This window comes from Podarcis cretensis (assembly GCF_951804945.1).
Source record: "Podarcis cretensis genome assembly, chromosome: 1".
In the NCBI taxonomy this organism is placed as follows: domain Eukaryota; kingdom Metazoa; phylum Chordata; class Lepidosauria; order Squamata; family Lacertidae; genus Podarcis; species Podarcis cretensis.
In genome coordinates, this window is record NC_137170.1 from 80,268,471 (window position 1) to 80,295,951 (window position 27,481).

General features: G+C 38.8%; 1 protein-coding gene across 5 annotated transcripts in view; it reads right to left on the reverse strand.

Moving 5' to 3' along the window:
• Positions 1-3,451: 3,451 nt before the first annotated feature.
• Positions 3,452-27,481, reverse strand: part of KMT5B (lysine methyltransferase 5B) — a 33,894-nt gene continuing 9,864 nt past the window's right edge. For 3 of the 5 annotated variants that reach the window (XM_079985477.1, XM_079985476.1, XM_079985479.1), the window contains exons 2-10: positions 24,571-24,806; positions 22,029-22,176; positions 15,244-15,409; positions 13,247-13,356; positions 12,209-12,375; positions 11,900-11,919; positions 11,650-11,786; positions 8,101-8,297; positions 3,452-6,710 (exon numbers count right to left, since the gene is read on the reverse strand). In XM_079985477.1, the coding sequence (XP_079841603.1) occupies positions 5,239-6,710; positions 8,101-8,297; positions 11,650-11,786; positions 11,900-11,919; positions 12,209-12,375; positions 13,247-13,356; positions 15,244-15,409; positions 22,029-22,176; positions 24,571-24,730 (2,577 nt within the window). In that variant the 5' untranslated portion in view covers positions 24,731-24,806 and the 3' untranslated portion in view covers positions 3,452-5,238. Of the gene's footprint in view, positions 6,711-8,100; positions 8,298-11,649; positions 11,787-11,899; positions 11,920-12,208; positions 12,376-13,246; positions 13,357-15,243; positions 15,410-15,632; positions 15,723-22,028; positions 22,177-24,570; positions 24,807-26,198; positions 26,312-27,481 lie in introns of those variants that run through there. The other 2 variants (XM_079985478.1, XM_079985480.1) reach the window with 2 other exon arrangements.

Sequence of the window (27,481 nt, forward strand, 5' to 3'; positions counted from 1 at the left end):
TATGATCTATTGCATTATTTTATTATTTTGTAAGTGGGAGAAAATAAAGAGATGCCCTTGGGAACACTGACAAAGACAAGGAGCAGGATTTGCTCCCTTTCAGCTGGTGAGAAGGTAGAGAAGCAAGTCTAAAACTATGTGCTTGTGGGCTCCAACTCCCATCAGCCACAGGCAGCATAGCTAATGATCAGGATTGATGGGAGATGTAATCCAGCAACATCTGAAAGGTCACATGCCCCACCCCCAACCTTCTGTAGCTGCAGAAGGGAATTCCTGTATGGCAGCAGCCCTCCACCCCTCCGCTAATATATGGACAGTGCAGCTGAAGATATAGCAGTCACAGCAAAAGCCCACCAGTAACTGCGTTTCTCAGTTTTCTGGTCCTGCCCTCAAAATCCAGTTAACTGAACAAAGGAGAGGGCAGACAGCTGAGTACCTACATCAAAGTAACATTTTATCCAACAGCTGCATGGAGGATGCGCTCACCATTCTGGGAGCTCCGAGAACACACATTGACTGTATTTCAGCTTAAGCACAATGTGTGCCTCCAATTTTAATCCAGAAATAAGACTGTTCAGTGGGCATCTAAAATTTGGAAACTACCCTAGAGTCAGCAGAACTACGTCCCACTAAGAGCTAACAGAGAATGTTGAAAACCAGAAACATGTATTTTAACACACAAGCTAATTATGCAATACCATCACCACCGGCGTGCTGAAGGATTTCCCTTGTTTCATCTGCTTTACAACTCAGTGGGAGACATAACAGAAACAGACTTGGATATGGGAAAGCCAATGTCTAGTGGGCTGTTCTGTCTCTACTCCCCACTATTACAATTTTAAACAGATAGAGTGGTCCTGGTCAAGTTGATTTTTGATTTACATACCTCACAGGTTGCTTTTTGAGTCTAAAATGCAGCACTGAGCTCCTTGGATGAAGATTAAGAGACAGAACTATCAAAAATAAGACGATAAAGCATTTTAACTCCATTCTTCAGCCAAAAAGGCTTCCAGAAGAGCTCCTAGACCTAAACACAGCAAATGATTGTTTGTTCAAACCACAGTTTGCTAGTAAGTCTGGGCATCAAACTAGGAACCCACATAGAAGCTCAGTCAGTAGAGCACGAGACTCTTAATATCAGGGTCGTGGGTTCAAGCCTCACATCGGACAAAAGGTTCCTGTATTGCAGGGGGTTGAACTAAATGACCCTTGTGGTCCCTTCCAGCTCTACAATTCTCTGATTCCCTTGATAAGCAGCTCTAGAGATGAGCACAGCTTCAGGATTTGAAGGCTCCCACTCCACCAATTATTTCCTGAGCTTGATGCTGCAAAAAAAAACATGTGCTGTACCTAACCATTAACAGCTTTAAATCTCAATACTTCCTGCATGGAGGGGGATAAGAGAATTCACAACCCCACAACTCCTGCATGGAGCAACAAATCACAGTAGTTTGCTCAATCTGAACTGGGCCACTCTCATCATGAAGTAAAATAAAGAATGAAGAAACTGTTCTGAACTGGGGATTTTTAAAAAAAGTAACTAGAGAAGCGTCTCCTTCTGCACCCCTATTTTAGACTGCTTCAGTATTTAAAGTGTCAGGTGAGAAGCAATTAGAGGAAACGACACTTGAATTCCCATTATTCAAGCTGTCTGACTAGATCCAATTTTGTTGTGGTGCACAACACAGCCACAGACTCATTTCACAATAGTCTAATGTGAATAGAGTTTCTGTTTTTTTGCACGGCCGGACTATTCAGATAAGATGCTCCCAATGCTGTACTTGTCTGGGCTATCTGCCCAAAAATCAACTTTGCACAGGTTCATGCTGAAAACAAGAGCTACCAAGTGTTCAGTTACACAGTGAATGGCAAACACAATCTCCATATTTTACATGCAAATCTGAATGTTCACAAAGATAATTAAACATTTTAAAAGCAGGTAAAAACTTGTTCAGAGCCAGCTCAGTATTTAATGAATTTAAAATTCCAAATTTTTGGTCCCATTTATTTCAAATCCATATTGGCACAAATAAAAATTGATCACTATGTACACTAATTCTCTCGTAATACATTTTGATGGTTCCATTTTATATACTGGATACAGCTCGGAGCAAGCGTTAAAGTTAATTTGATACTCAATAGATTACTGCAAAAGCTGAAGAAAATCCTTTTAACAGCATCAATATTAAATATATTTACCCGTCATCAATATTACAGATATATAATTCAATTATATTTATTGCATTTGGAATATGTTCGTGACAACATAAGTTATGGGGAAGAGGGGAATGCCAAACACTCAATTCAGTTCCGCAATCCTATTTTTACTAGAACTGAAATAAAATTTCAATGTAAACATCTTGAAATCAAATTTCAGCAATACAAACTTTTACCACTAATTCACATGACAAAACTTCCAGTTTCCAAGGCAAATTCCAAACTTTTGAAAGATTTCCATTAAATGTAACCCTTCTGGCATCATTAAAAGCAGTCTCAGTTATAAAATGAAAGAACTGCTCAGGAATAATTGTGGGCAGTCCGACAGCCCTTGTTTCTTAATTCTCCTGGGACAATGACTGGGCAGTTTTGTGCCCAAGTTCATTTAACTGATGTTTAAGGGCATGTGCTTTGAGATGACACAAAACTGGCCAAGGATGCGTCCTTTTTTCAAATTTGTTTTGATGTTTGTGACATGGGGTGGGGGTGGGGGCTTGGGGTGTAGCTCTTCTGGACAGTACAATTGTGCTTCATAATAATATATTGTACAGCTTCAATATTTCTGCAGGCTTGGGCAGACCATCCAAGTTTTGGGAGCCACCCATCCCTCCCAAAGCATGCCATGATCAACGGCTTTTGTACAGTGGTGCCTCGCAAGACGAAATTAATTCGTTCCGCGAGTCGCTTCGTCTTGCGATTTTTTCGTCTTGCGGAGCACGGATTGCCCGGGTATTAACGGTTTTACGAAAAAGGAAGCAAATCCGCAAGACGTTTTCGTCTTGCGAAGCAAGCCAATAGGGAAATTTGTCTTGCGGGGCACCTCGAAAAACGGAAAACCCTTTCGTCTAGCGAGTTTTTCGTCTTGCGAGGCATTCGTCTTGCGGGGCACCACTGTAATCTTCATCTGCTGTCAAGCAAAACAAACTGGATCCTTGCGTTACTTGGCAGTATGGAATCCACAGCAGTGCTGGGTCTTTGGAATGCTGTTACAGTAACAAGAGAAGCCCCAATACATGGAGGGAAAGCCCATGTTGTGGATCTTCCCTATATAAGTGTGAACATATTCTGCTTTGTCCAGAACTTCCCATGCTACTCTGACAGCAGCAGAAGTAGCAGCAGCACTGTTGTAGCTATTATGCCAAAGTATCATAATAATTCAATCAAAAATACAGTTTCTGCTCCAAGGAAATCAGGTTGTTGTTTTTTGCTAGAAAAAAGTAATACACCACCCAAATATGTGAATGTATTTATTGCATACAAGATCAATAATTTGGTCTGAAAGTGGCCAAATGTTTGTAGTTTTTTTTTGTTTTTTTTTTTTGCATAAGTAATGTACAGGAAAAGGAATATAACTGGAAGCAATGAGGAGAAGACAGCTGTGCACAGACTCACTGATTACCACACATTACAGCCTTCTCCAATTAAACAACTTGCTTATTGTTATGGGATGCTTACCCCGAGAACACAATTTCCCCATTCAGAAGAGCTCCCCTATTCATTTCAATGGAGGGCTCAATTTGCATTTTTGAGTGCACATAGATCTGTCGATTGGTAAAAACTGCCTGTAAACATATATCCATTATTGTGTGAAGTAGAAACTTGTAGAAAGCAAGCCAATGTTCACAGAAATTCTGTATCTAAGATTCTGTGTGAATTTCAGTGCACAGAATTGTAAAAGCTGAGCAGCCCTGATTGATTCTTCTTCAACTGTCTTTTCAAACCATTTGAGATGTGCTTTCAAATAAATGGTTAACTTATATCCTTAAATTCTCCACCAGTTAATTTCTCACTCTAGTTCTAAAAAAGTGAACTTCTTAAAAAAACACAACTCAAAATGTGAGCTAAAACAAAACTTTTTTAAAAAAAATCAATGATTTAAAACTAGGTTTATAATTTCCTATTTATTGGCATGAATGTTTTTCTAAACTTAAAAACCCTTCTGTAAGTTATCAATTTTTATGACAAAATTTCTCACAACACACAAATATTTACAACATATACATTTTTTCAGTCCTTTACACTGGATCTCAAAAGACAAACATTTTTATAGATCACCACAGAACAAAAGCTGTGACTTAGGTTTTTTCTTTTAAATTTCATAAAACTATCATAAGTTAAAGTGAATAGGTTTCTTTAAATTCCTTGTAGCATTTTACAAGTGCAACAGAAAACTATGAGGATCCAATTCGGATAGCTGCAGTTCATTGGATAAATGTTGCCTGTTGTAATCACATTGTTTCACAGCAAGTTCTTGAAAAAATAAGCACCAATCATTCTTGCAAAGAACAATTTTATCTAAAAGTATCGAAAAAGTGTTAAATACAGAAATAAATACACCATATCCAAACTTGGTATTCTGCATACTGCTACCTTTGTACATATAATGTACTAAAAGTCAGCAAACTGTCAACACCTTTTTTTTTTTAAAGAAATCAATTTGACTTCAAACCAACGGTTTGCTACTATAACAAAGGCCACAAACAGTACGTCTGGGGACAGCATACAGTGTTAAAACTGACAAACTCCAAGGGGGAAAACATCTAGCAAATAAACTGAAAAGCTTTAGTTCATTGCTGGTGATATTAACATACTAGAAAACCTTAAATAGGCTGCTACTATGATTTTTTTTTTAAGATTGTTTAGTCAGATGTAAGAGCAAAATAATGCTCTCACGGATTAAAAATAATTGTGAAGCCACATTATTGTGATTTAATTAACCTGCATGGAAACATTTGATGGCATTTTTGTAATTTTGCTTGAGCCTTTATTTTACAATAGAGCATTTTTCTAACTTAGAATTGCACATAAGAAGGCTATTAAAAAGTACAATAAAAATCTGCACAAATGACTTAAGGAGTCAGTATGCTGTACACTTTCTACAATATTATGTTGATATAAGTGAATAAACAATAAAGAAGTGCTTCCACTAACATTTTCAGAAAGTTCATCAGTTGAGGAATAATTAATTGGAATTTTGTTTTTTAAAAAATGGACATCCTGTTCAGTTTAAGACCTGTAAGCTTATGCATTGAGCCTTAAAGACTGATCTTCTCGTCTCCTGGAAGAAATGTCAATATCTATTGAATCCTTGCCGACTATAAGCCTTAATCGCTTAGCTGGAGGCAGAGGAATAAAATCATCTTCAAAATCATCATCATACTCATCCTCTTCCTCCTCCTCTTCCTCTGCAGATGAAGAATCATCTACAGTTTCTTCTTCATATTGACTATAATCATCCACTTCCATTCGTGACTCTAACAGAGAAAGAGTATCACTACAACATACCCCGTTCTCATGGAGGTCATCAGAATATGTTCCCCTGTTTTCTTCTTCTCGCTTTAGCTGTATTTTTAATTTTGTTGAACTACTACTTGATCCTGAGTTAAACCCATTATTAAGCTTTGCTACATATAGATTATTATCTTTTTCATGGTCTTTACTAAGTTTGATGCTTATTTTTGAAGAACTCATGCCATCATCTTCTTGGTCGTTTGTCTTGCTGTTGCTATCATGCCGCCTCCGAAGGGTCAGTTTGGGAATCCCAGAGCTGTTTTCAAGGATTAGCTGTGCATCATACCTTGTGATTCGCCTTTTCTTTTTGCTTTTTGCAGTTCTAAAACGGTCCTTTACTTTGAAAGTGTCCGAAGTCACAATGGAGCAGCCACCGGAGGAAGGGATGCAGTCTTTATAGCCAATGGCTGAATCCACAACATTGTTCATCTCTCCTAGGTCAGAACGTGAACTGATCAAATCTGGCACTTGGTCCTTGCCAGACAAGTTGTGTGCAGGATCAGTTTCCTCCGTTTTCAAAGATGGCTTCACCAGTCTTCCTTGTCGGGATTTCTTTTTGGCCACAACCCTGTCACTCTTCTGACACCTACCCTCCCGCTTGTGTGATGTCCCATGAGCCTGCTCACTCTCGTGCATCACAAGAGACTGCTCCTCCAAGCTATCGGTTCTCACGCCAGTCAAATTGTTTTTATAGCTATTCAGCATATTTGGTTCAAGCTTTAAGTCAGAGGTCTCCTTCAGATTCATTCGTGTTCTCATCGACCTCCTTGTTATATACGTACAGGGTGATATCTCCCCAGGTTCATGAGCACCTTTCACTGAATTTAGTTTATATTCTCGTGCTGCATGCCTCGTTAAGCAGCCCCCAGAGACGGCAACTTTTACTGGTCCCTCTGTGTCTTTTTCTTTCTTAATGGGCAAGTTTTTATACAAGACAATTTTAGGCTCTTTCAGAACCAAGTTTCCCATTTCGAGTTTTCGAGATGCATGTTTCTGCTCTGGCCTTTTGCACTGGTTTCGTAATTTTATCTTTGAAAGTAAAGGCTTTGCAGGCTTTTTCAATCTCTTTGGTACCCTGGAATTATTTAGATGAGTTAGTCTGGATGAGGTAGAATTTGATGAAGCTGGAATTCTTGAAATAGACTGCCTTGTTAATGTTCTACTCTTACTGCTCTTTTTTACACCAATAGATTTGCGGTTAGCTGAAAGAGTAAACAGAATAAAGTTAGATTTTCTTTCAAAGTTATTTCTCACGCCTGATTGCTAGCATGTAGTAATAACATTTCCTCTGAATCTAAACAGGGGCTCTATTATATGTACATACAGCACACAGTGTTGAAGTTTAGCTAAATCAAAAACTGTCCACAGAAAGTCACTGAATACTGCCTATGCAGACCTTTGAAAATATGGTTAAAATATTAATGAATAGTGATTAAAAATCACTAGCAAATCTATCCAGGAGAGTATAAGACATATGTCTGCTATTTCTAAGCCACATTTGTAATTCTGGCTCCTAACCCAAGTTATTCACCAATAATTTACATTGGTATAACCCTATTAACTATAAAAAGTACTGTACCAGTAATCACAAACTAACTGCATGCAATCTGTTCAGTTCTCCTTAAGCACTGAAAAGAGAGAGCCATAAGAATTCCCGTTTTACTATGCACTTATTTTTTTTTAATGGACTATAATTACTTTGAGATACCACATTGTCTGTGTTCTGCCTGCGGATAAAATACAAGATCTGTCTGCTCATGGAGATTTTTTTTTTAAAAAAAGAACAAGTTTCTGGGCTTATCTACACCCATTGTGTTTCATTATTAGGATGCCTGTAATTTCATACCGGAAAAAGCTATCCTTATGTCTTTCTTGTGTCTAAGGCTCCAAGAATTCTGTCCACTTCTCAGTTGTCAACATTGATTTAGCAGAGGGTTAGCAAACATGATGTCCATTAAATGTTATTGGACTACAACTCCCACCATCCTAGAGCACTGGCCACACTGATGGGAATTGTAGTCCAAGAAAAACTAGAAAGTACCACGTTGGTTATCCCTGATTTATCATGACAGCAACAGTTTCATGGCTCTGAACAAATTTAAATTTCTGACCCTCTATGATTCACATATTATGATAATTTATTGCCAGACAATGAAAGCAAACTGAATGGTTATTTAAGTGACAGGCAAAGAGTATAATTAGAAATACTACCAAAATAGCTGACATTTGTAAAGATAAAAAAAATTTCCTACTCAACTTGCTAACTTAACACCAAGTCAAAAACTGCTCTGTAATTTTTAATGTTTATTTATAACTGATAATTATCATGATAGGGAAAACCCTTTTAGTACAAACTGTTAGTCATTTTATTACATTTTGAGGCACTGATTATATATATCCTGGAACCCTCCGCTCTAAGTACTCACATAAATTTTCAGAGGCCTAACAGCACGTTATACTTCTGAACAGAATCTACCCCCAACCCTTGACTTCTGAATGAAAAAAGTTCTAATGAAAAGCCCAAATTGTGTCTTCTTATAGGACAACAAGCATAGAAAAAAGACCTTCAAAAAGTTAGCTCCCCTTGCTTACTTGCATGAGCTTTTTCCTGAGTGGTATCTGCATCAGTGTTAGAGCTGACAGACTGGCTGTCTGAATTTTTGCTGCTGTCACCCAACTTTTTAAGCCTGTTTAAACGTTTATCTGTTTCTCTGAGTCCATATTTGCTATTGATTACAGGAGCAGGAGCAGGCAGTCCCACTCTTGATTTAAAAGCACCAGTTCCACGTCTAGAAAAGAGAATAGAACATGTGAATAACTTCAGCATAGCAATAATAAAAAAGGATATCTGATGAAACAGTATTCTGAATCCCATGTCAATACCACATATTTAGACAAATCTGAGCTCATGCAAACATTTCAACATTGTCAGCATTCCACTTACAATTTTGAAGGAATTACTTGAAGTAAAAATTACAGGAAAGGATTCTTCATACTTTTCTGAAATTATTTCCCCTTTCTTTAAACATATAAATCTCAAGTGAATACACTATATCTATCAACACCTGCTATATATGAAATTGGAACCAATGCTTGTCCTTGATGTGAATCTGCAACTAGTGTAACAATGTTTGCATGAACAATCTAGTTACACCTTGATGAGACCACCTGGAAACCGTATGTACCTGAAGATTCTTGTATGAAATTAAATAAAAGGAGCTGTTTCATGTTAGCTCCTTTCCCCAGATCTCAGTATCACCCCTCATTATAGGAGAATACTCTTTCATCCTACTTGTGTTTCTATAAATGAATGTAGTGTGGACACTAGGAAATGTGTACATTTGCATGCCAGAGGTAAAGAAAAACATTTCCAAAAAATAAAAATAAAAAATTCCAAAACAACAGGCTTTTTTTTAGCTTCCATTTCGAAGTAAGTATCTATAGAGGACAATAATGACATAGTATCAGGAAACATAATCAAAATTACTTTTCATATGAAAAAGAGGTTTCTGCTCTTTGTGCATGAAGGTATGCACATCCTTGGGGAAGCGAATGCATAAAGGAAAACAAATTTTCTAAACTCTGGATGATGGCGTTGAGTAGGAAAATTCATACCTTCATTTTTTTAAAAGCAACATGGCTTCTTAACAACACCCTGAACATATACTGAACAATTCAAGCAAATTTTAATACCATCTTCTTTATTTCCAAGTTCTGGATGATAATGTTGAGTAGGAAAATTCATACCTTTATTTTACTATGAGCAACTTTACAAAATACAGAAATGCCTGCTTCTATGTGAAGTTTCCTTTTACCCAGGATCCACAATTTGATTTTTTGACCATATGCATATACATGCATTACTATCTTCTGTCTAATAGTGTGGGATGTGCCTACTACCAGTCCTTTGTTCATTATCTGTGGTCCTAATCTCTCAGCTGTATGTAGTGATACCAAGTGATGGTGCTAGAATGTGCCTGGGTAGGCAGGTAGCAGAGAGTTATGAAGATGCTGTCCCAGTATCAGTGATGGTGGGCAAGGAAAGGTATAGCTGGAGTGGAAAGGCTGTTCATCTGTGGCAGAGGCCTAGCTGTTTGGTCCCTGACCCCCATTTTAGCCCTCCTACTCCTCTAGAAGCTACTGGTAGTTTATCCATTGAGCCCACTGATCTGGTGGGGCAGTTACTGAATTCCAGGTCAGTCCATAGTAAGACCATGTTCATTCATTACCTGATCATGTATGAAGGGGCTGTTTTGGCAAATATTACCAAGACTTGGCTGGGTGAGCGAGGTGGGTCTGATCTGTCTAAGCTGTGCCCATTTGGGTACCCTGTACAGAACCAGGCTAGACTCCTTTACCAGAAAACCTCTTTATCTTGGAATGGACTTAGAGGGTCTGGGCCCTGGTGTTGGGCCAGAGAGCTCAACTGGGGTTGCTGCTGGTTTACTGACCACTCTATTGCCCAGTAGTCCTTTCAGTGCCGACTTAAAACAATTTGTTCAGGTGACAAGACATGTAGATGTTCACATGTTTACTGTCCTTTACTGTTAAATTACTACAATCAAGCGGTATACAAATGTTAGGCTTCCAAGCTTTCCAGTACTATGTGCACATCGTCAAACACAGCTCTCACATTTCACGAAAGATAGTATGATACACACAGTGGCACTTCCTGCAACATGTGAAGTGGCCCCAGAGAAACAACAGTTTATGTAGCTCAGAGCAAAAATGGTAGAGGAAGCACACTGGGGCATATTTTTTTTCCTAAACTGCAGTTTCCTCTCTTAATGTGTGGTAGTGATGAAGATAAAGAAAGAAAAGGCAACTACAGCTAAATCATCATAGTGAAAATAGTGTGACATCAGAATCAAAATTTTCAAGCAGTAGTGGTGGGTTTTTGGGGATTTTTTTTTACTTTAACTGAACCAAGGGATCTTAAACTACCTCTGCAACTAAAGTCCAGCTCCAAAGGCCTTCTGGTGGTTCCATCACTGCAAGATGTGAAGTTACAAGGATCCAGGCAGAGGGCCTTCTTGATAGTGGTGCCCGTCCTGTGGAATGCCATCCCATCAGGTATCAAGGAGATAAACAACTATGTGTGAAGGCAGCCCTGTATAGAGAAGCTTTTAATGTGTGATGTCTCATTGTGTTTTTATATTTTGTTGGAAGCCGTCCAGAATGGCTGGGGCAATCCAGTCAGATGAGCGGGGTACAAATAATAAAATTATTAGTATTAAGTTGAAAAATGGTACAGTGTAACTTATTTATTTAACGGGCACACAACATTATAGAATAATAAGGAATTGGGTAAAACAAGAGCATTGCTCAAGTATGATTTAATTTAATGTGTGAGGCATGCAAAGATTCAAATAACTGTACACTGGAGGGGGCAAAGTTTCAATTCTATGCAAATTGAATACTACATTGCATGGAAAATCTGGAGAGCTGTGAAGCTTGTTTGCAAATGAGGTTTCCAAAGCTGTCTGTGCAACATGGCATTGGAATAAGCTCTTCTATGTTAAAAGTAAAAATTCCAGAATTAACAGAAGCTCCTGATGCGAGCTTGAACAGCTCTTTTGATCCCAAGCATGATCACTCTTGGGTTGATTTTCAAGAACCTGGCTGACACAGCATGCAAATTTGCCTTTAGAGTAGGAACTGGGAGCCACGGCAGAGAAGGAGATAGGAATTATACAGAAAGAGCTCTGGAGCTACTTCCCACACTTAATTCTACATGTCTACTGTGGTAAGTGGGAGAGAGGGGAGAAGATGGGCAATCTACGAAGTTACCATTCTTTTCTAGTGTTTTGGCACTGATGAAATACCTCACTCATGGCAATTCTTCAACCACAGAGTGTGCCTGAATTTCAAGCAACAATTCAAATGCCAGCTACTCACAGCAGTCCAGTTTTCACATGTTTTCTTTTCAGTCCTTCTTTGGAGGACATCAGAGAAGGGCTCACAGATGGATTCAACAAGAATGCATGAGATATCAATGTACCTCTTATGGAAGGGGAATTACTTTTGGATGCTGAAGTCAAGTTCTTGCAAGACTAGCCGACACACGCACAGATCAACAACGCAGGTGTACAGTGCAACTGCACTGTATCTCAGTTGACTGTTTACATGACTAGAACATACCTTTCACATGTGTAGCATTCACAGAATTCATTATTTTCTCCAAAAAACCCATCCCCGTAGTAACAAGAAATTTCTTCTCCAGGTTCAATATCGCGCAGAGCTTTCACACATGCTGTATCCCGGCCAGTTGACACAAACTATGAAGGGCAATAAGGGACATGTAGCATTACTCAGTTAATCAAAAATAATTTTAAAACATCCATATATTTAAAAAGCTAGTTTGGAGGATTTTAAAACCCTGACCACATACCTTACAGTTGGGTCTGCAATCTGAAAAAAGTACAAAAGAAAATCAATTAACTGCTGATAAGACCTGGAACATGAATAGTTACAAATATCTAAAGTAAGGTTTCATACTAATTTACTTATGGTAATACTCAACTGAACAATTAAGTGTATCACTAAGTAAGAAAAATATTGCACATTTTAAAAGGGCATTAAAGGTAATCTAGATCATTCTAATAAAACACAGGAGAGAAATGTACTCCAAATCAAGAAAAAATTAAAAGTAGTCCTGAATATAACAATTAATCCCACTGTATTTTTTTTTTTTACTTACCATGATTGATGAATGCAGCTGGACCAAGCCACAGTTGAGCACAATTCTTCCGTGTTGAGTACATGACGCTGAAGTCATTCTCTCCATGTCTGAGCAGCATGTTCTCTTCTAATTCAGAGAGTTCAGCAATACAACCCACCAATAACTCTATTTTGTCATTTCGTTTCCTAACAAATGAAGGAAGAAACTCTTTCGTTAACAGAACAAACAATACATCTTATTAATGCAGTCTTTCTCCAGCATAAAAATATTTTAAAGGGATGAAATATAGTTGCATTCTGTACATTTGTTTGTTCACTTGTCCCCCTGGCTAGGCAAGGAAATCTTTTTTGATAACTTCTTATTAAAAAGTCAGGAGACTGTACATGGTATCTCTGAAGTGAAACAATTCCAACTACAGTCATACCTCTTGTTGCATTTGCTTCACGTTGTGGCTTTTCGGGTTGCGAACATGGCAAACCCGGAAGTGTATACTTCCAGGTTTCGCCGTGCGCACGCAGAAGCGTTCTGCGTGCTTTGCACATGCGCAGAAGTGCTCTATCGTGCTCCGTGCTTGCACAGGAGTGCCGCTCTAGTTGCAGACTTTTCAGGATGCGAATGGCACCCCGGAACGGATTATGTCCACAACTAGAGGTACCACTGTAATCAGCAATTCACTGCACTTCTAGTACATGTCATTTCCAACAGTAATTCAGCTTCCTACAATCCCCAGAGAATGCTCCCCATCTGACCACACTGTGGTAAAAAAACTAATGTATCATAGCAGATCAGGTAAAGTTGGTCCAACTGGGCACTGGAATATGCTTCCAAAACGTGGGTGGATGCATGCTTGATGGGGTGGGATCACTCAAAGAAATAAAAAAAGTAGCACTGAAGAAGAGATAGCAGATCTGAGGAACAATGGCTGCAGGCAAACACTAAAAACTGGGGGGGGGGTAGAAAGCAAGTCCCCCACGTTCTCCCCCATCAGCAAGTTTCATATCAGAAGTTGAACATCACGAGAACTTGGTGTAGCACTAATATTATTGCAATACTTGCCACTCTTTTGTTGCAACTATTTTGGCTCCATTTTGCTCTGATGAATACCGATTGCATGGCAATATTTCAAATCCACTGTCAGTTGCAAACATTCGTAAATAAATAAATACCTACAGGGGGGGAAAGAAAAGAAATTATCCAGAACAGCTGCATTACTTGATGTGAATCAGTTGTTCCACATCTGGCAACTTGATTTCAAATGAGATTAGACAAGCACCAGAAGTTTTAAAATGGACCTTAAAAATACACTTATTCTGTGTTGCATTTATGGAACAATTTTTACTGGGTTGCAGAGATAGAGTTGCTGCTTCTGTTATGTTATACAGTGGTACCTCAGTTTATGAACTTAATGCGTTCTGGAAGTCTGCTCTTAAACCGAAACTGTTCTTAAACCGAGGTGCCCTTTCCCTAATGAGGCCTGCCGCTGCCGGTGCCCTTCCACCATTCGGATTCCATTCTTAGACTGAGGTAAAGTTCGTAAACCGGGACACTACTTCCGGTTTTACGGAGTTCATAAACCGAATAGTTCGTAAACAGGGTTGTTCTTAAACCGAGGTACCACTGTATTGTTGTTTGATGAGTGTACAACAGGCACCCCCAAACTCGGCCCTCCAGATGCTTTGGGACTACAATTCCCACCATCCCTGACCACTGGTCCTGTTAGCTAAGGATGATGGGAGTTGTAGTCCTTAAACATCTGGAGGGCTGAGTTTTGGGGTGCCTGGTGTACAAGCTTATTATTTTTATGTGGCCAATCCTCTCTCACAAACTCACTTCACATCACTTTACACTAAAGAAAGATACAGGCTAAATATGGATTTCATAAAACAACCCCTTTAACACTATCCTTAAATTGACTCAGTTGGCTAAAGAATGGTGCTGATAATGCCAACATTGCAAGTTTGATCCCCATATGGGACAGCTGCCTATTCCTGCATTGCAGGGTTTGGACTGAATGACCCTCAGGGCCCCTTCCAACTCTACCATTTTATGAAAAGTGCTGTCCTTCACTCTTATGCTGAGAAAGGGAGGATGGAAAGTATCTTCGTAATTGAAGAGTTTGGCCTTCATTCTTGAATATCCTAGCCCAAGATATCCGAAGCTGGTTTAGTCTAGACATCAAGTACTGTACAACAATGAACTCTCCAGAGATCTATGGCTTGGAACTCAAATTCTATGCTCCCCCCCCCCCAAAAAAAAGCTTCAATACAATACATTGAGTACTAGGTCTTATCTTTCTAAAGTACTTTCAGAGTTCCTCATTTTCCCCCTCAATTCAGTCTCCAGGCCTTTTAGTGGAAAACTTATCACTACCCCACTACAATACTTATAAATTTAGGGTGGCATTCAACTAGTTTTACTCACAGCAGATCCACTGAAATTAATGGGCTCACGTTCATTAATTTCAATGGGTGTACTCTGAGTAAAACCTACATAAATACCACCCATACCTTACTGACAAGGCAAAGTTGTAGCCTGATTATTTTAATGCATCAATTCAATGTCATATATACCTTCAGTTGGGGGCAGTGCAGACATAATCCCAGTAAACACTTAATCATGGTTAAACAATCGGCAGTGTTCAATCTGCACCTGTCTGTAACTATGGAGGGCATTTACTAAATAATAAATTATTTCCTATTATTCCTTCTGAACAGTCTTTTCGACTGCATCTTTCTCCCATCATTGGGCAAAAGATTCCTCCCTTGCAGGGGGTTAGACTAGATGGCCCTCATGGTCCCTTCACACCAGTGGTGTACCTACAGACCATTATAGCTTCGACCATGTTGGCCAGTTAAGTATGGAAAACAGTCTCCATAAATTTCCATTAAATTAATTTCTATCAATTTGATATTTCTTTTAAAAAAATCCAAAGCAGTATTTGCTGAAGCTAAAAGCAAGGGTAGACAACACAAGCAGTTTCAGTTGGGTAACATTCACAACACGTTGTAAACCAAACACTAACTTGGACTTGGATTAAGTATAAATATACCTACATGTTCCTTGAACAATCTTTCCTGCATTTTGTTCTTGTTAAGAAAATAGTGCCGGGCCCAGTCACCTGATGTCAAGGACTTGAAGGCTTTTTCCAAGTGCTCATCTTTTTTAAAACGCTCAATCACCTCTTTCAGTTCCTCCTGCCTTCCTTTTATTGGTCGAAATCTAAAAAGCAAGATATTAGTCATGTTTCGCTTACTTACTTTATATATGTCTAGAGCAATCACTGAGAGAGGGCCATAAATGAAAATGAACATTGCCATCAGCAGGCTCTACACAACTCTTGAGTATTAAAGGAAATAAATGTAACAGAAACACAGCTATTAGATTCCTTATTTACAGAGCTGTGGAGATGTTTATTTGGAATGTTGTATTCTAAGCAGCATACCTGGCAGCTGTTAACAGTTGGAAGTGTCCCATTAATGGGAATGACAAGAGTCTTTTCCTCTGAGGCACCTGCACTCATGTAGGAAGCCAGCTGTGCAGATGTAACATAGAGAACTTCGGTTATGGGGCGGCACAGAAATACCAAAATAAATAAATAAATAAACAAACAAAACAAAACAAAACCAGTGCCAATTCTTGTCAGTCATGTTGTCTTGCAGCAGAGCAGTCTAGACTGACATATCCCACACATCTGGGTTACAGGGATTAGCAGCACTGAAACAACACACTTTACCCTCAAAATTAGAGCCATTGGCATCAACCCTTAAAGATGCTTAACACACAACACAGCTCTAAGTATTGAGTGGTGCTTCATTCCATGTAACATTGTTTAAGAAATTACATTTCCAAGCAAGCAAAGCTGTAAACTGGGCATGGCCCCAATCTGTGTACAGATTGTTGTAAATTTGTATGGCATCATCCCCACAATCTATGACCTCCTCATGTATAATCTTAGAATGCAGACATAGCATTGCAGACCAATAGCCAAAAATGGTTACAAGCAAGCAGGCACTCTGTCTCCCTCTTGACACCAGCAGTGGAATTCAAAAATCTTGTGCAACTGATTTGGTATTCTAGGCACAAATTCAAAACAATGGCCACATTTCTAAGGTATGTAGTCTGCCACAGGAAGATTCCAAATCTCTTGCCCTCATTCCTTAGAAAAGTTATTTCTTCTAGTGAAAATCAGACAGTTTTACTAACACAAGCAAAGAATAAACTGGATGAGTTCCTCAAGGACTACATTATTCAACAGTCTCAGGAATTACTTTGAGAGAGGAAAAAGAATGTACTGCTGAAATTTGTGCACACCAAGAAGTTAGGAAGTGCTGATCTTGGTCAGGATATGGCCCTATGAGATGACGCTAAAGGTAAATGCAGTCAATGAATACATTGGGGTGTAGTGTTTCCAGTAAGCATAGGGAAACATCAGTACCCTTGCACAAGACACTGGGGAAGCCACATCTGGAATGCTGGAATGTTGTTAAAAAATATCATCCTGTGTTGCTGTTGACTTTCAGATGTAAAGATGAATCACAAGAACAGCTATGGGAATGGGGATTTTATCTTTACAATTAAAGAACCTGGCCTGCTTAGGAGATCAGTGCTGGGGAAGTTTGAAAGAGACTTTCAAATATTTAACAGCAGTAACCATTGGCCATGTTGTCAGGTATAAAAGTTATTGTTCTCCAAAATGTCTGGAGGGCATCAGGTTGAGGAAAGCTAAAACAGAAGGTTAAGAAGAGTTTGGCTACAATAAATTATTACAAACTGGAACCTTAAGATTTCAGGTGGTAACAGGCAGGCATTGTCATTACAAATACAAATTTCTAAAATTGAAACCATTAGAATAATGGACTTACCTGGGTTCAAAAACTAGCAGTGTAAATCTATGAATATCTTGCAGTTTTATAGTCTAGTTTCCTTGTGTGAGCTACTGGGGTCAAGAAGCCACCCGACCCAACATTTCTGTCAGAATCATTAAGGCTGCAATCCTGAACACTTTCTACAGAGCAAGTCCATGAAGCTCAATGTGATTTCCAAGTAAACATGCATAGGATCGCACCGCACAACTGCTAAACAAAATAATTTTCAATATACTCTTGAAGTCCCCCTCTTTGTCCTTTCCTTTTTTCATAGGCCATAGAAAAAAGTGTAAGTTCAAAATTTTCAAAGTGTACAGAATACTTTCATCAATCCTAGCCAAAAATCAAATATAACTACTATGTATTGAGAACAAATGCTTGCTTTTAGAAGCACATATCCCAAGACACAGAGTGACTTTAGATGTGGGTATGAAACCTTAAATATTTTCTAGTCTGGTGACAACAAATGTTAGTATCAATTTTATTTGGGCTGAAAAACAAGTCAAAAGAGAGGAAGTGAAACTGTGTTCTAAACATTTTAAAGATATTTTATCAATGTCTGCTTTCAATTAAATGTTTGTATGTAGGACAGTTTGCATTTAGTAATTCTCTCATTTTTATAATTCCTAACATGTTCTTAAGTATCTCTTGCAAACCCTCGTTTGCAAATGAGTGTTTCTTACTTGAAAATATCATGGATTAAGTACTACTACTACTACTAATAATAATTTATTATTTATACCCCGCCCATCTGGCTGGGTTTCCCCAGCCACTCTGGGCGGCTTCTAACTGAATATTAAAAACAATACAGAGAGTATGCAAAAGAACCCAATCTTGAACTAAAAAAAATATGTATTCACCATGGACAAATAGCAATATGCTTTTCAGCCACTTGGAATTCTATGGAGTGTGTCTATAAGACATTCACCCATGCTTGCAACCTTGATAATAATAAAGTACAGGACTCCACTATTAATTGGCATCTTGAACCATACACCCAAGAGTATTTACTTCTTGCCAGTGCTGCTTCTAGATAGCTGTCCCTATACTAGTTATATCTGTCTAAAAGAGACTGGAAGCTGTGAACCAGCCAAAGCTGGAAATAGGCATCCCTAGTCACTGAGGTCACCTAGGCCACAAGTCACCAATTTGGATCCAGGAGTACTCCAAAGATCTTTACTTGGTATTAAGAATCCCTCCCAGGAAATTCCTTTCAAAGATCAGCTGCAACAACAACAAAAGCCCTCTCCCTGGTTTCCATCCATTTCACCTTAGATGATGACTTAGTCAGTCAGATGCAATGGTGCAGGAGAAGGTCCAGCTCTGTGAATAGAGCTTGGAAATTGACTGGGAGCCAATGAAACTGCTACAGTGCTGGTAAAAAACAACAGTGTCACAGCTCAGCCCCAGTTAGCAGTCAGGCAGCAGCATTCTGAACTAATTAAAGTATTTGAACTGTCTTCAATGGAAGTTATAGTTCATTACAGTAGTCCAACTCTCTGGTTACCAGAGAGGAGGAGGAGGAGGAGGAGGAGGAGGAGGAGGAGGAGGAGGAGGAGAAGAATTTATTATTTATACCCCACCCATCTGCCTGTTTCCCCAGCCACTCCAGGTGGCTCCCAACAGAGCATTTTGTGCAGCTCTCTCCACAAACTACTGCAAGCAAAGTGAGTTCTAATATGGGAAACAAACAAAAACAAAGGAAGACCTCTAACAATCAAAGATTCCCACAAGCAAAAATATTGGTTTCCACACTGAACAAATAGGGGATAGAAAATTATTGGGGCTCTAGCCTGCATATGCAGAGTTCTTGAGGTATTAAAAGGGAATAGCATTTTCCCCAGCAAGGTACTCTGGTAAAACCGTCAAGATCACTTGTAGTAAACACTTATTCTCAAACTGATTATAGAAAAGTGGCACATTATTTAAAAAGAGTCATGGCTGACTCTGGGGTCACACTAGGTAACACTAGCTCAAACAGCATTGACTGGAAGCATAATCAGAAAGCAAGAATAAGCTTCTGGGCAGAACACAGAAATACTTAAGCATTTTCCAAACTCATCACAAAGAATTGATGGAGTGGGAAGAGAATTTATGACAAATAACTTTTTTTAAAAAAAACTAGGGATTTCAGGGGCCTATTCCTCTTGGACTGTCAAACTGTTGAAAACCAGCAGCTGGGGAATCGTGATGGACCTTCACAGTTGTATTTCAGACTTTATTGGGGTAGGTCTCAATTCAATGGCTCTCAGGACCCAAACAAGATGTTATCCAGTTCAAGTGTATTCCCCAGCTCCAACTGTAAACAGGAGCACCGATTTTCACACTGAATGAGTTATCCATCAATAATTACAAGCTACAAAAAACCATACCACAGGGGAAAGAAACCTGTGGTCCATGGGATGTTGCTGGGCTGTAACTCCAGTCATCCCTCACCACAGGCCCCACTGGCTGAGGCCACTGCGAGATAGAGGCTGACAGTATCTCAAAGGCCACAGGTTCTCTAGCCTGCCATAGCAAGACGAGTCTAAGATGTCAGTCAAAGGAAAAAGATTATGCTGCCAGTGTAAAGAAACACTTACAAACTGACTCAATGTGTGCTGCTTCTACACAAGTGTTCAGTCGGTTATTAAAGAGCAAGGCATCAGACCTAGCTCTCGAGGACTACTTTACTTTCATATCTCCAATACACATGATGACCTATGCCTCAAATTGTGAAGAAGTCAAAATGTATGTGTGGTTAGGCTGAGGACCAGCAAGTTGCTTTCTGCTGTAAAATTTGCCCTTATTTTAAAATAAAAGTGAAAGTCGAAAATGTAATATTCTGAAAATCTCATCTCTAACTCATCTTCTTCTTACTGCAGTGGTTAATCTATCCCGACTCTCTCATGACCACTGTGTCAGAAACCATTACTGAACTAAATATATCAAAAACATCTCCAGCACAGGGATAGAGGAAGGAACTGAAGAGATTAATGAATACAGAGTGAATAAAGACTTCTTTTTTTAAAACAACAACAACCCTGTGATTGGATTCTTTTTTATAAACAGCTGAAATGTGTTCTTCAGAAATTCATTAATAATTTCATTTAGATGACAAGGTACACTGGCTCAGCTCACACAATCAAATCCTGGCTTAATAAGACAGGATATGCATGAGTTTCATAAACTTGCACACAACCCTTCTGCTCCAGCTTTGTTTCTGCCTTCACATGAGCAGTGAAACACATCAGGAAGATGCAGTGAACTGTAATTGAAAGTTGCCTTTCAAATTCTGGCCTGTCTGGAAGCCATTAACCAAAGTTCCCACGTAACAAGAAACTATGGTTAACGACAGTGTTCTGCTTTGTTTCCTCGTTCATGTGAAGCGTAAGGTGGGAGCAAACAGGCTGCTTGCGAGTGTGAGCAGCTCATGTATATCCCAGCTTATTAAACCAGGATTTGATCAAGCAGGTGTGGATTCTATGTTCAAAAGACATCACTTTGGACCATTTTTTTTTTTGTAGAGCATTATCTTTAAGTAGGCTTATAGGTATTTTAAAGAGCAACCATTTTATGAATTAGAACATTTCCCCCACCAAGTCAACATGCAGGAAGATCCAGAATTGAAATATTTAAAGCAACATTCTTTTCAAGGGCTTATGAAAAATAACTTCCTATGATTCTATGAGTTTCAACCAGAAATAAGTTCTCCTAATACCTGAAGCCACCACAATCTGACAGATTATTCAAACTGAATTTAAAGCGTGTCTAAGCAGAAAGATCTCATCTAATAAAGCCAGAGTAAAGACAGCTACACAGAAACAAATCTCCAAGTTTCTTAGAATCTCCTCCCCACAGGAATCTCAAAACTCTACAGTGGCCTGCTCTATATGCCACATTAAGCTATTGTTTAAAACAAACTGTGGTTTAATGTGAAAATGCATCTTACTGGCACATCCTACCCAAAGGTTCCTGGAGTGCTACCCCACTCCTGCCACATGACAGATAAAGTCAGTCAAAGTCTGGTTTATCGTGCCATCCAAACCTGGACTCATATAAGATTTTTTGAAACAAGCCACAAGCAGCAACCTAAGTTTTCTTTGGTTTACAATTCACAGGATTACATTCAACAAAGTTGCTCTGTAACCAGAAGGACTTCTGCCTGCACAATGGGACTGTGTCTCCCCCCACCCAAGACAAATCTGTTTTGAGGAGTCGGTCTTGTTTCATCTGTGGTGCAGTTGCTGCAGAGCATTCCAGAAGCTTCTAAGCTGTGTACACTCCTGAGCCAGTATGAAATGTTAAGCTCAGCAAGATGCTTTTGAGGTTGGCTATTAAAAGTGTTATTTATTATGCTGAAGACTGAGCTTGGTGCCAGGATAGTAAACAGAAATGGAACCCACCTCACTAAAATTATATTGTGGGCTCAATAATATATAGGAAAACAAGAAGAATGTGAATTATAACAAGAAAAGATTCCTACTACAAAATACAACAATAAATGGAGAACTCACATGTTCAATCTGCAAATCATATTACCTCAAGCAAATCACCTAATAAAAGCTAATCTGAGTGATAAAAGGCAGCAATCAATCATTAAATGATGATTGATCGTAATGGCTGTCCATGTTGTTAATGAGTGAGAAATCTAATCAGCACATGAATAGTAAGATGTGGGAACACTTATATAATGGTCTGGATAATTCAAGATTTTGGCAGCTGAATTTCTGTAGCTTTGGTTATAGGATTTAGCCTAAAGCCTCACCTGGTGCAGACAATGGAGATTAAACAAAGTATAAATGAACGAGTCTACTTGGCCAAACATTCTGGTCCCAAGGGAATATTTGAAGCACAATTCCGAACACATTGTTTTATTTGAAAGGTGTTTTTTTAAAGCAAGCAGAATTTGAGAGCTCAGATCTACGTTTTTATTTACTATTAATACACACAAGGTTTTATGTTTTCTAGATAGATAAAGCAAAGCAAATTACCTAGTGTTCATTTTATGTGTTTGAAAACCTAAATATGGATCAAGAACCAAACTAGTTGCTAGGTCATCGTTCTCACACAGCTCCTTGGCAGACATTCCAGAGGAAGGCACGTAGCGACTTTGGCCCTCAAATCCCGAACCACCACTACCTGCATAAATCAAAAGAAATATTAGCATTAGCCAAAATAGACTACTGACTCTTCTGGATCTTCCCCATTTAAGAGGCAATCCCATGAAGGACAACAACATGAGCAACAGCTTTGAGACCAATGTGATTTGTCCCAATGTAGAAGTTCAAAGTGGAGGCAGCATAAGATGGGAGAATGGGTCTCTGCTGTATGACTCCAATCACAGCCTGCTTTTTGATTTATAGTCTTTTTTTAAATTTATACATCACTCTGACCTTGGGGAATTTAGAGTTTTAAATGTAACAAACGAGGCCCCTAAACTTCAGTTTATACCAATTTATACCACATGAAACTATTTGGTGACATAATGATTAATTCAGCATCACTGAATGTTCATAAAGAGCCACCAAATGACATGAAAGTTGTTTAGTGTCATTAGTACTATTAAATATATAACTAGAACGAAACAAATATATTCTAAACAAGATTGGCAGGGTGGCAGCAGTGATGCTATTCTAGAAAGAAGCTAGTCCTCTATCTTATTTGTATTTGACCAAATGATCAGTGGTGCCTTTCAGATGAAGCCTACATGTCATCCTAAATGCCCCCACAAAACTTTTTGCAAGAGGTATATTGTATTTCATTTTATATTGGTCTTGCTTTGCACATTTCCAACTGAAGCACACAATGTTTATTTAATCCTGAAAAGCTCAGGTTGGGAATATTTGCATATGCAAAATAAATTATAGAAATTGCCATGCATGCATTTAATTGGTATCCAAAGTCAATATTTGGGTTTTCAAAAGTTTTGCTCTATTCTGGCAAAAACAGGGAAGGAAGAAGACATCAGGGCCATACATTTGGAGCTGGTGAAATGAGTCGTGGAAGCTATATAACCTGCCAACCAGAGAGCTAACAATGTTTTCTGTTGGTTAATGAATGCTGAGTAGATAAAGACTTCAATTATTGAAGACACAGTTTCTCAAACTGGCCTTATACTTAGCACATGCTTGGTTGACTGTGACATGCAGAAATTGCTTTTGGGCAAATCTTTCTCTATTTTAATGATAAAGAGCCACATAGCTATCTCACTTCCCTTATAACATTAAACAACAGCTGCTTAAAATTAAAATATAATTGAAGCACAGTTGGAAGCATCAGTAGTATAGCCCTACTTAACATAGCGGAGTTGTTTCCAATTGTATGCCAATAGTTGACTTGCAGACAAAGCTGCTTATGCGTTTGGTCAATGACCAGCATAAGGGAGCTATGATCTCTTGTGAGATTATGAATACTGTTCTGTGAAAGTGAAAAATCATGCAAGTAGACCATGTGCATGAGCTCTGTCTTGCTTAAAATGTGACCATGTTGTCAAAATTTATTAGCAGAGCCCCTTCCAGCTTCAGATTAGGCCTGAAACATGAGACAGAGCATCCCACTTGCTGTCCAGCATGGAGAACAGATATTGAAGGATCTCCTTTTTAAGGCTCTTAATTTCTAGGTTCTAAAAGTGCAAAAGGAAAAGCAGCCCATGCCGTAGGCAGATGGGAGCAGGGAAACACAGATGACCACTCTCTGAATAAATATTTGTACCACTGCTCTTTTAAAAGGTTAGAGCTAATAATTTCAGGCAGCCAAATTTTGTACCAACTTAAATTTGTAGTGGCACATGAAATACACACACCTGCATAGTAAGAATGAATTACAAAGGATCTTTCTGTCAGTACTGTATAAAGATTATCTTTCAACACCATATACACATGCCTGAAGGTGGCAAACTTATTTCTGTCATTAGTTGCATATGGCTATGCAATACCAATAACCTTTTAGTAGTACAGTGTGTCTTGGGGCACAATGGTCAACCTTCTCCTTAGATATGATAGAGCAGGATTATCAGATTTTTAATCTCAATTTTATCATTTTTATTAATATCCAAGACATAAGTAAATCAAAATTAAACTGAATAAACACAAGGTCCTAGCAACTATTTCCATGAACGCCAAGACCACAATCCATATCCTTGTGAAGTAAACAACAAATCTCCCACTGATTTCATAGCTGTAGAGTGTAGCATAATCCCTTGTTTTTCTGGGACACAACATAAATGTGGAAAAATTGAGGTATGCACAATTTTTCTGATAATTCACATTTAATATAGAAGAATATTCACATTTAAGCATTTATTGGGACTTAAGATTTATTTCAGAAATAAGAAAGAATTATTCAACCACATTAATCTGTCATGCAATAAAGCAATTTGTTAACCAGAAACAATGTAAATAGTTACAGAGAAAACAATATACTCAACAAATACATTTATTACATTAAAAATGCACACCACAATATTCCATAAGGAAACCAGAAATTACAAATAATTAACTAGAGATCACTCCTATCACATTAGCATATACATACATCTGCTTGACCGTCTCTCAACGCCATTTTTGCCAGTCTTTGGATTTTCCTTTCCAGGGTGCTGCAATTTGGACTGGTTCTGATGGTGATCATTAGATAATCTGCTTCCATTTCTCCGGCCATTCACCACCATGTTCTTGGATTCTCCCAGCCACTTCATTCCCACAGGCAATTTGTCCCCGTTGCATTTAGTCCTTCTTCCAAAGGCTTTAAGAAGTTAATTGTTGTTCAGCTTCCTAGCAGAAAGAGAATACACAATAGTCAAAAACACTGCTGTGATGTATTTATTTATTTACTGCATATGTCTGATTGCCTATAACTGACATACTGTGGGCAATGCACAGAATATTAGGTATTTGGAGAATGTAGAGACTGCTAAACACTTAATAATACCATAGCAGTGTACAACATTAAAACAAAAAACAACAGAACATATAAAATACAGTTCTGAAAAAAATATACTCCACAAATACTGTCTGTGAATGAACTCATCTTTACAGGAACCCTAAATTCCTATTGGCAAAAAAGAAAACATGAGCTATTTGACCCCTATTGTACAGTGTACAGACGTACTTGTAAATTCAGCTCAAACTAGTCATTTTTCAACTACCACTACAATACATTTAAGTTGCCAGAGTTCTACAGTCGTAGCTTGGTTCTCGAACGCCTTGCAACTTGAAGGTTTTGGCTTCCGAACGCCACAAACCCAGAAGTGAGTGTTCCAGTTTGCAAACATTTTTGGGAAGCCGAATGTCCGATGCGGCTTTTGCGGCTTCCAAATGAACTGAGAACCAAGGTATGACGGTATATTACAGTTGATGACCATTTCATGCAGGGGTTCCATTCCTGGCCTCAGAGTGCATATAAGCACACCCTGCCTCGTTCTCCTCTGTTCCACCCTTTTAATGATGTTTTAAGGTCACTTCCAGGTTTGGTGCACATGTGCAATCGTGCAAAATTCGGATGTGTGTTAATCAGTCATTGTCTGTAATTCGTTTTCCAATAATATTGCCTGATCTGGGATTTGCTGTACTAACTCATGGAAGGGTCAACCACAAAGCTTAGACTAAGTGTTTGGAACATACAATAACAAAGTACCTTTTACTACCAGAATAAGTCTCAGCTTTTAAAATCCAGTCTTGTAAATTAAGTCCAGAAAAGTTAGCAGTCCTTTACAGAAGAAGGGGTTTTCCTTTCTCCATGACTAACATGTATAGCAGGTAGAGGAAGAACAGATTCCTCTGTCTTTTTCTCTACCAGTTCACTGCATTTCCATGCAAGATGTGATGCATGCCTTCCTTCACAGCCGCCACAGTATTCAGAAGGCTGGTGGAGGCAACAGAGTGATCTGTCTCTCTACTATCAAGCTGCTCATTCACCTACATGGAAATCCATGCATTTCCTTGCATGAAATTCCTTACTGTGTAAAAGATACCAGGCAAAAGCCTGTTTTAAATGACATGAAAGCAAAAGTTTTAATCGTGGTAACTCAGTACACATAATTGCATTCATCTCTTTCAAATTACAAGCTGTTAACTACTGTTAGTCATTAAACTGACCACTGGTTTCACAACTGACAATAATACAGAGAGCAAGCAACTCAGTATTTTCCAGTTCCCAATGCTCACCTATATTCCATATGTTGATGAGAGTAAGTGTTAGGCCTTAACTCTTTCATTTTTCTACTTTGAGGATTAAAAGCAACTCACAATTTACAAACATTTAAAGTGTGTGCATTTAGCTTCGTGTGTTTAGCAAAAAAAATAATTGAAATAAATAAAAGAGGAGGAGGGAAGGGGGCAAGTGTCCAAGAAAAAAGACTTTGGCAATCCCATCCGTCATCGAACCCAATACATTTTGACTATATGCAATTTTGGCTATCCCTGGAATGTAACCCCAGTGTAAATTCAGAGTCACCTGTATTATATCTTCTGGAATAACTTTTTGCAGCACTGGTTCAGTATGAGAAATCATAACAAGAAACTGACTTGAAAAAGATGATTCATTGCAAGTACATATCTGCAGAAATGTAACTGCACTTCCCACTAATTACATTTTTGTTAAAAGAGATAACAGTCTGAAACACACACAGCAGCACTCTTAGTACTCAAACACTTATCCTTTTTGTAGGTTTGGTGAGGCACTCTGAAAGTAACAGGCAAAGGCTTTCAAGAGTGACCACCTTTCAAGAGTGACTCCAGGCTGAATCTTGATTTACTGCCTTTCACCAGCTGAGTTGTAGGGAGCCTTATTCCATTGCCTGAACAGAAGGAAAAGAAACAAGCAATAGTCTGGTCTAATCCATTGTGGACCAGCTACCAAGAGATCCACTCCAAAGCAAAAAGTGAAGGCAAAGTTGGGGATGAGCTGAAGTCAGCAGCCACTGAATTCATTTAGAAAGCAGACAGGAACATAAAGGAGTATGAAGCAGGATACAGGAACAGTATACTGCGATGTCAGCAGAGGGGACTGGATGCAAGTACAAAGTTCAGGAAGAAACTGTTGCAGAATTTGACAGGCCACCAAAGTAACCTATTGCTGTTCTGGAAGTACTCAGCAGTAGTCAGCATCAGTGTTCTACTGGCAAAGCAGCTGTAAAGGCATTGTGGAGCAGAGGTATCTGTATCTAGATCTGTGGTTGAATAATGGCTCATTGTTCTGGGGAAGGGCATCAAGTAAATGCTCAGGTTAACTGTTCTTTAGCATATCCACATAACTGCCTTCAGTCTGGACAAGATGCTTCTGGGTGGGCATGCAAGCCTGTCCATCAAAGGCTGCCAGTGGTCCCAAGCATTTAATGCAGCAACATTGCTGAAACTGTGGGTGTGGTCTCAATGAGTCCCTTTAATGGGAGACCACCAACAGCCCCATAGTAGAATGGGAAGTATATTAAATATTAAACCATATTTAA